At 33.4% G+C, this 10,043-nt stretch overlaps 1 protein-coding gene and 1 long non-coding RNA gene across 10 annotated transcripts; one reads left to right on the plus strand and one right to left on the minus strand.

The window, feature by feature from the left end:
* Window positions 1-80: 80 nt before the first annotated feature.
* Window positions 81-2,898, minus strand: LOC121794277. Of its 8 annotated transcripts, none has more exons than XR_006049273.1 (5): window positions 2,605-2,898; window positions 2,448-2,461; window positions 2,257-2,357; window positions 979-2,092; window positions 81-773 (listed from the first exon to the last, which is right to left on the minus strand). It is a non-coding gene; the product is annotated as an uncharacterized LOC121794277 (long non-coding RNA). The 8 variants fall into 8 exon arrangements; XR_006049271.1 differs by having other exon boundaries at window positions 2,448-2,493; XR_006049274.1 differs by having other exon boundaries at window positions 2,592-2,898.
* Window positions 2,899-6,386: 3,488 nt separating this feature from the next.
* LOC121794273 (pectin acetylesterase 11-like) lies at window positions 6,387-9,038 on the plus strand. Of its 2 annotated transcripts, XM_042192364.1 has the most exons (12): window positions 6,423-6,727; window positions 6,821-6,903; window positions 7,008-7,149; window positions 7,242-7,321; window positions 7,528-7,614; window positions 7,703-7,827; window positions 7,922-7,982; window positions 8,096-8,149; window positions 8,234-8,311; window positions 8,405-8,507; window positions 8,578-8,735; window positions 8,816-9,038. In XM_042192364.1, exons 1-12 carry the CDS (start codon window positions 6,616-6,618, stop codon window positions 8,960-8,962), a joined length of 1,230 nt encoding a protein of 409 aa, XP_042048298.1. In that variant the 5' UTR covers window positions 6,423-6,615; the 3' UTR covers window positions 8,963-9,038. The 2 variants fall into 2 exon arrangements, with proteins under 2 accessions (XP_042048299.1, XP_042048298.1); XM_042192365.1 differs by lacking the exon at window positions 8,816-9,038 and having other exon boundaries at window positions 6,387-6,727; window positions 8,585-8,729.
* The last annotated feature ends 1,005 nt before the right edge of the window (window positions 9,039-10,043 follow it).

Raw genomic sequence — 10,043 nt, forward strand, 5'->3', positions numbered from 1 at the left:
TATAAGATTAATTACTTCAAACCAATGTCTTTTTTATCTTATGCTCTAGTACTATGTTTTCGTTGTTGGAAAAGAGTGGATTACATAATTAACCAAAGATTATCATACCTACCAATAAAATATTATGTATGGCCCAATTAGAGTACTGATTCAAACCAAAAGAGGAACTGCTAAAACACAATTGAGAAAATAAAGTGTTGGCCGGATTCAAGAACAAACTCAGGACGGAGCTGCTCGTTTGCATTCTAGGGACGAAGCTCGGCCTTCAATCAGAAAAATTGTGCGTTACCAATTGAGAATATAAGCCCATACCTCTGTTCCCGGCTGCTGGGAGTCCCGGGGTGAAGAAACATGTTTTTTGCCTAAAACAAAAGAACCAATTTTAAAGTTGTTTTAAAAATCTTTAATTGAAGATCTCCAGGAATACAGAGGGGGCGGACGTATCCTAAATCCATTCCAGCTCTTCGAGAAATCGTCACCTGACACGAAAAATAAACGACAATACTTTAGAATTTCCCATTTGATTAACAGAACTCTAATAAAATGCTTCTAGGTTAAAATAGAAGGGAGCATAAGGAAGCAACTGAAACTGAAAGATCAGAACATAAAAACTCGATAGATATATCTATGATCCGGGAAATTGACAGCAACTATGGCCATTTCAGCTTCATTTATAGCTACTTGCTTCCAGATCTCGGGGCTGTTCTCTCTATTATCAAGCATTCCTCTTTCTTCTATTTGTGCAGCTCTTGTAACAAATCATCATTAGTAATCTGTCACGAGTACATAAAAAATTTCACAATCATGGAACCATCCCTGATGAAAACTAAAAAGCACAAATAAAAGACGGGCAGATAATTTCTCATAAAAGAACTTCAACTCACATATGATAAAAACTGTTCATCTGTGCCTGTTTTAAGTATTACTGGCAACAATTAACAGCGAGGAGAGGCTATTGAAGGTTTTCAAGTGAAATACCTCTGTTCTTTCATCGCGCATCATGTTGATAGCAGCAACCTCGATAATGTTGGACAGCTCAGCACCAACCACTCCATCAGTCATAGTCGCAGCAGCCAAATAGTCCACGTCAGGGGCCATTGCTTTCTTCCTAGCATGAACCTGAAACCAAACAATGAGACCGCGTAGACCAATTGAAAGTACTGCTGATGGAAGGCAACAAACCGCATCTTCAGAATTTCAACACGGCCAACCAGTCCAGGCTTGGGTATGTGTATTTTCCGGTTGAACCTCCCTGGTCTCACAAGTGATGCATCCAAAATGTCTGGCCTGTTTGTAGAAGCAATGGTAATGACTTCTCCTCTGCCTTCGAACCCATCCAGGCACACAAGAAGCTAGAGGATCGATAAGGTATTTTATATTACAGTCGAATCAGACCATTATTGTGTCACATCAAAATTATAAGCAATCAAATATGTGCAAGAGACCGGATTTAAAGTAGCATCACGTTCTTGCCCACCAGACCACTTAATCAAACCATGTGCACTTCCATCAACATCCAGTTCATCGATGAAAACAACAGATGGAGCCTGCAAATGCTTGACTCACGCACATCACATCACTTCCACAAATATAAGCTCTGTGAAAGTAAGAAAACAACAATGCATGGTCTTTGAAGAACAAATGCAGTCAAAATCTCATGGACAAAAAGGAGCAACTATTAGAATTAATGAGCAACGAGAGTAAATATGTACGGTCTCCGGTCAAACCTATAAGAAATCATAAGGCACTCAAGAATGGAACTCCTCCCAAAAGCTAACTAAAAGGTGGAATCATAACAAAATATTAGAATTTAGGAATCGAGTATCAAAAGCATTCCACGTTCTGAGTAGTAAACCTATTTGCTTGATCCAAAGAGGCCCAACAATCACCACAATCAGATAAAAGGAATTGAAATCTCACATTGTCCCTTGCTTCTTGATAGAGTGCTCGTACGCGAGAAGCGCAACTCCCACATATATTTCGACAAACTGAGATGCAGATATGGAGAAGAAGTTTACACCTGCCTCACCAGCAACAGCTTTTGCTAATAATGTCTTCCCCACTCCTGGAGGGCCACAAAGAAGTATACCACCTGACGTATTCCAACCCAACATTAGGCAACATATATTTCTACTTCCTAAACCGAATTGTTGCACAGATCATATATTCTTCACATCCCAGATCCAAATACCTAGTCAATTTTTTTAAATATGAAAGAATATGATTAAAACAGAACTAATCCCTAGATCCATGTACCTCTTGTTTGCAACAAAGGAAGCTCATCAAGAAAGAGATTGGAGATAGCTAGTGATGCACGGTGTTCCCACACAACTAAATTTGTTTGTTCATTCACCTATCTGTGATGGGCATGTTCCAGACAAAATTCAGAAATTCGAACTTGTTTACCAAATAAACAGGAAAACAAGAACCTATACACATAAGATTACCTCATTATAGCATCCTGGAAATTCCATATACGATGTTACATCCTAGCTAAAAACAAGCCAAACGAGCAAAAGCATATAACACTTTATTAAATCATAGAGATACACTGGAATTGCAGAGTTAGATATAAAGACCATTGCAGATACATTATAGTATTACTCATCTCATGGCCGATGGACTTTGGAGTAGTAAGGAAAGACCACGATACTTGACTAATTCCACTGGAGCTCTCTTCGATTTCTTCGACTCCGCCTCTGCATTATCTGTAAAATTGGAATTAGGGTTCTCGATTATTTATGGCGCTTTGGGCGGGAAGCGATAGAAGCAGAGAATGTGTTGGAGGTAATCGGGAAACAATCAATCGAACATTAGCAAAGCTCAGATTAGAATCGGAGAATCAGAATTTTTTAGAAAGGGAGAAAACTAAAAGGAGAAGGCAAGGGGATGATGAATAAACGGCAATGGCCAAAGTCGGAATACATTATCCGTCTCGTTTTTAATGGGTCGGTTTTCGGTCGGCCCAAGTAAAACTGACCCGGATATGGTTCAATTAGATTCAACTTAATTGGGCTGAAAATACAAAATGAGTAGAATTGTAGCCCATTAGCCTCTTTATTGACAAGCCCATATATTTCTCTCTTCATCTGTCTGTCTTTACTTAACTCACCTAACACAATTTTTCTTAATATTCGTGCCGAAAAGAAACGTTTTCATTACTATGGAACGGAGGGAGTAATTGTGATATAGTATTACTTAGAGGGTTTAGTGTTGATAATAGAATAGATAATTTGATTACACTAATGAATGTATTTCATTAACACTTTGAGCCATTAAAATGGACAACAAAGATTATCAATTGATTTCTTCTTCCGGTTTTAAATGTATATATCTATTTAATCGCTTTAAACATATGAAAACTTTGAACCATTAGCTTGTCAGTTTGATAATACTACTATGTATTGATAATTTTATATTCATATATGTTATTAATACGTTACCAACATAAACAAAAGCCCGTCTAGCTTTGGTAGAGCACAAGGCTCTTAACCTTGTGTATGGGCCATTTATATACTTTTTTATAAATTGGCCATTTGTATACTTTAAATTAAAATAATTATATTTTATTTTTTCATAGTTAGTCCAGTATCAATATGTACATATAGGCCATTTATATACTTTTCTATAAATGGGTCATTTGTATACTTTAAATTAAAATAAATTTATCCTATATTTTCACTATCTAAAGTTCTTAAATCATATACTTCATACATGTATAGCTTAATTTAGTAATCTTAAAAGCAAAACAAGAATTCTTGATGAAATTGTTGAAGTGGACAATGTGAAGGGCAATCCTAAAAAAATGTGTTTTGATTTTGTTTTCCGAATTTTTGTATTGGTTGGTGACCTACTTTCTTTTCTAAGGATACTTATCAAGCCTCGGTTTTAATACATTGAACTCCCAATTTGTTGATCTTTAATTAATACTCACTCTTATCGGCTTAACTTTGGCTAATATCGTCACATGATATTTTCAAGAGTTAAATTGAAAATAATTACTATATTGCTAATCTATGGATATGATATTGGGAAAGATCACAAATGCGACAAATTGGATGGTAGGCCAAAAATCATTCCTTTAGGCCATGTTTGGTTAGCGGGAAAGTAAAGTTGGCAAGGAAAATGATTCCTAGAAAAATGAATCCCGCGAATATGATTCCCAATATATTTACTTTCTCGTGTTTGGAAAATATCAAGATTTTTAAAGTTTATATTTGATTTGAACACTAAACTAAAAATTTACTTATCATTTTTTATTTATAAAAAATAATAATACATATTATTTAATAAATTATTAATTACAAATAATAATAATTATATTATTTTATTTATTATTACGATGGATAGTTTAAATATGGATTATACATCATAATATATAATAATATAATAATAAATAAATTTTATAATTTAAAATTTTACTACAATTTTATTGTTAATTACTAATTTATAAAGTAATAATTATTATATTATTATATAATTATAATTATATTTAATTATTTAATACATTATTATTATTAAGATAATAAAAATTAAATATAAATATTAATAATATAGTTATAATTATGATAATTTGAATTATAGTTATTTATTATCCTGAAATTAAGTATGGTTTATACTTTTAAATTATTTTTAAAACATTGTAAATAATAATAATGATGATAATAATAATAAAACTATACTATATTGCATTAAATATATAAGAATCCTAAAACTGGGAAAAGAATAACTGAGAAAAGTTAGGATTCAGAATCCTAGAAAGTTGTACTAACTTTCCTTGTTTCAGAATTTTGATTACTTTTCCAGTTTGATTAAAAACGGAAACAAACACAGAAATTTAAAATTTAATGAATCAGATTACTTTCACAGACAGAATCCTAGCAACCAGACATGGTCTTAATGGCAAAACAGATATACCTAAAGATTAGGAATTGTTCTATTTAAAGTTAAAATCAATTGTCAAAAATACTTATCGTCTTCATTTTACGCTACTTTTGGTGCAATAATAAATTTATGGCCCATGTTTTACAAGATTCAGCAGGCAAAAAAGTGAATGCAATATCAAGATGTAATAAATTTATGGCCCATGTTTTACAAGATTCAGCAAAAAAAGTGAATGCAATATCAAGATGCATCAATTGATATGTTTTGATATATTAATGTTAATGCTCCATTATTATATAGTGGGCATATATCTCATCAAGTTAGGAATGTAATGTATCAAGTTGGTCAAATTAAAATGAATACATATCTTGGGAATACAAAATCACGTGAAGGTCAAATTAAATGATTACATAACTTGGGAATACAAAATCACGTGAATTCCTACTAAAATGGGAGTGGATGCATACATTATTGAGTAAATTTCTAAGGCTGTAACTCTGAAACATTGCTTGTATCATTACTGAGTAAATTTCTAAGGCTGTAACTCTAAAACATTGATTGCTTCATGTCCATGAGCAGAAGTCTCATTTCTTTCTGATCGTGGATTTTAAAAAACGTTAAGAAAAATGGTGAAAAAAAAGTTAGTGAAATATGAGTGAGTTTTAAATGAAATGTGAATGGAATGAGTTAGTTGAATGTAGGGCCTATATAATAGTAAAAGTGAACCAGGACTCCTATTCACGGTTAACAGACGGACCGAAATGGAAAAAATGGACTCCTATTCGCGGACATGGGGAGTAATTTTGGAATGATTTTTTCTTTAAAAATACTCACTGTTCTATGATCCAAAAAATTAACGAGCATATAACAATCCATTAATTTTCATATACTCCTATTGATTAAAAAATTGTTGAGAAAGATCTCAAAATTGGATGGATTAATAACTAAGTAAAACTCGAACACTAATAGTGATACAGTATCAATAATCTGTATGAGTGGAAGACCTTAAATTTGTTGATCATATTTTTATTTCCCATAGTTTTTTTGGTAAATATTTATGCTTTTTATTTGAAGTTATAGTAACCAACTCTAGGAGTGATAATAGTATGTGGACAGGAGCCTAATTAAAATGCTATCTTATCGCTTGTTTCCTTTTCAAGTATATATTCCAGAAGCTGAATCATAATGCATTCATATCTCTTGTTTCCTTCTCAAATATAATTTAGAAATATGAATTCAGTTCAAATTAGATTCAAAGTTGGGATACAAACAACTAAATATAATTATTGAGTCAATTCCGAATCCTAAAACTCCCATTTTTTTTCTCTAAAAATATTAGTATTCTATAATCCCAAAAAAATAACTTGTAACAATCCATTAAGTTTTAATGTCAGTAGTATATAATCTTAGTTATAGGTGGAGAAATGAGTTAGTTTAAAGTTGGGAATGGGATAAATAAATATAGAATAACTAGTATTTGTGTAGACCAATGAGAATGCTCCAATTCCATGCAGATTTAGGACAGTTTGGCAGAGGTGGATGGATGTCTCCATCTCCATCTCCATTGATTAAGACACCTCAGTCTCACATTTCCATTCATTAATAAGAGTGGAGATTTTAGATTCACAGTCACACAGCTTACACTCTCAGTCTCACACAACACACACTTTGTCAGCTCTGAACTAATTAACAAGTCGATTTCGTTTCAATCATTGTGCAGAGACACAAGTCATGGCTGCATTACTACTCCCACTTACTATCCTATCTTTGGTTACGGCCGGAATCGTAGCAGTCCACAACGTCTCCATCTCTCTGTTGGACTCCGCTGTAGCCAGAGGAGCTGGTACGTACACACACACACACACACACACATATATATGTATATGTTTGATTCTCAACTGTTGCTAATTCATTGCTTAACTATTTGTGTATATAGTCTGTCTAGACGGCACCCCTCCTGCCTATGCTTATAGCCCAGGGTTCGGAGACGGAGTCGACAACTGGCACGTATTCCTACAGGTATATGAATATGAACAGCTTTTGTGGATTTTTATCATTTACTTCTATTATTGTTGAGTTCATATGCCTTTATGATAATAAGACTAACAATTTGGAGTTGCAAGGGTGGTGGGTGGTGTCACAATGTAGATAACTGCCTCGATAGAACCAGAGATCCTAAAGGAAGTAGTGCTAAGCTTATGACGGAGCAGAATGGTGTCGTATCCTTTGGAGGGATGCTCGATGCCAATTCCACCTTGAATCCTGGTATATATGTGTAGTTAAATCTAATCAAAATTACAATTTCATTTCTCTAATTTGAAATATATAACTTAATTCTTGCATATGTATGATTTCAGATTTCTACAATTGGCACGTGTTCAAAATCTTCTACTGCGACGGCTCATCTTTGATGTCCGATGTTGAGGACGTAGACCCTGTAAGTTTTTAAATTTCTTCCATGTTACCAATAAGCACAACTAGTTATACCAACCTAACATGCACTCTTTTAAAAACCGGACTGGACGGTTCGGCACGAACTAGAAGGTTGATGCGTCCGGTTTAGTCCTAATTGTATGTTTTACTCAATTCAATTATAGCTGCATCACTTTACTCAATTGTTCAATTTCTGAAACATTTATATAGAAGCACAACCTGACTTATAGAGGTGCGAGAATATACGATGCCATGATGGATGAGCTCCTACGAATCGGAATGGGAAATGCTAAAAATGTATGTGTTATTAAATTATAGTAACTCTTGAATTAATTAAATTCTAATTGCTACTTGATATTAATTGATGCTACTATTATTTTTATAGGCTTTATTGTCAGGCACTTCGGCAGGTGGATTAGCCACTACTTTACACTGTGATAAGTTTCAATCGTTGTTTCACAACACAACTAAAGTGAAGTGCGTATCTGATTCAGGTTTTTTTGTTCATGGGTAAGACCATCTCTATTAATTACCTAATTATCAAAATACTTTTTATTATATATTATCTTACTATGACATTGATTAATTTTGTTTGGCTCACTAGAGAGCATTTTATGGGAGCTGATTGGAGAGAAGCTTACTTCTTTAGTGTGATATCAACACATGTATGTATTCTTTTAATTTCATTTTACTATGTTTTATAATCAAGTAGTACTATATATTATTACCACGTGTATTCTTACATTCTTTCTTCATTTTTTGCTATGTAAATATATAGGGTTTGACGAATATGTTACCCACATCATGCACATCCAAATTTAGCTCAACTCTGGTATGAATATAGTATTAGCTAATTTTCATTACTTTTTTGGATATTATAATTAAGTATTTCTTAAAATCATATTTGTATTTGTAGTGTTTATTTCCTGAAAATTTGGTCCCAGATATCCAAACCCCACTATTTTTAATTGAATCAGCATTTGACAAATATCAGGTATGAGCAATCTTATAATGTAATAATTATTAGTATTCATTAATTTCTTTGATGTTATAATTATATTTTTTATTTCCAATCTACCTGTCACAGATCTCAAATAATGTGTTCTCTCCGAGTGATGCTAGCCCGAGATGGATCAATTGCACCAGTAACTTGATATTTTGCAATTGGAGTGAGATAAAAATCATGAAAGGTATATACAATATTATTACTAATTTTGACTCTATTTAATATTAATCTATCTCCCATAATATTTTTGTTAGATTTTAGATACACATTCATAAATACGCTGAAAAGTACAATTGAGAATAGTTCCTCAAGGAGAGGCTATTTTGTACATAGTTGCTACCAACATGGCCATATGGAATACGTACGCGGTTCGACATGCTCATTGTTTGTTGGAAACGGACTTGCTAACAAAGTAAGTGAAACTATGTAAGGTATCTTCCACACAAATTGTTTGGTCGCACACTACTAATTTAGTATGAAATGTATTTTCAGACGATAGCACAAGCCGTGGGAGATTGGTTTTTCGACCGGAGCGAGTTCCAGGAGATGGACATGCTCAATGACTTGCCACGGAACTGCACTGGCTTCGACGACCAACCTACTTTGGAGAAAAAGTGTAGGGATCATATTCATCATTAGATGCCATGAACTGATAGCTTGCGAATTTGAAGTTCTAATTTCAATTATTAATGAAGTGTTAAAGTTTTCGGTTAAATTCGGCTTCTTAATTACAGGTTAATTGATGGTTGGTTAAATTCGACGTATTAATTATACAAGTTAATTGATGGTGACAATAAATACTACTATTACATAGATAGGTTACAAGTAATGGAATGAATTAAGTGAGGGATATGACATCTATAAAAGCAAAACGTTGTAACGAGGGGTATTATACATATTATCTTAGAAGCATGAGTCCTCAAAACTCAGTCATGGTGATGATGATGGTGATGGTGATTATGATAAGTAGTTTGGTTGTAATGAGTGTCGATCTGAAAGAGTGCTACACAATGTGGGATGATAATTGTAAATATGGGCTGCTGAAAGAGATATGCAACAATATTTGGGATAACCCTGAGACTATTTGTTGTAGTATCCTTTTTAGTCAGAGGTTTAGTTTTGATTGCTACTATGCAATTGTTGATGACTTAAAAAACAGTTCAGCTTGCCAACACCCAGACGTGGCTACCAGTAGAGCTTCATTCATATTTACTAATTGTGAATGAATTTACTTATTGACAAGGCTGATGCTCCTATAATATATTTCAAACTTCATTTAATAATTGTATCATTATGGATACAAATTGTTTATTCTACCGGTGATCAAATTATATAAGATTAATTACTTAAAACCAACCAATGTCTTTTTATCTTATGATCTACTACTATGTTTTCGGTGTTGGAAAAGAGTGGATTACATAACCAAAGATTATCATACCTACCAATAAGATATTATGTACACAATCACAAAACTGATTTCAAACCAAAAGAGGAACTGCTAAAACACAATTGAGAAAATAAAGTGTTGGCTGGATTCAAGAACAAACTCAGGACGGAGCTGCTCGTTTGCATTGTAGGGGCGAAGCTCGGCCTTCAATCAGAAAAATTGTGCGTTACCAATTGAGAATATAAGCCCATACCTCTGTTCCCGGCTGCTGGGAGTCCCGGGGTGAAGAAACATGTTTTTTGCCTAAAACAGAAGAACCAATGTTTGAAGTTG

This window comes from Salvia splendens, chromosome 3, assembly GCF_004379255.2.
Source record: "Salvia splendens isolate huo1 chromosome 3, SspV2, whole genome shotgun sequence".
Lineage (NCBI taxonomy): Eukaryota > Viridiplantae > Streptophyta > Magnoliopsida > Lamiales > Lamiaceae > Salvia > Salvia splendens.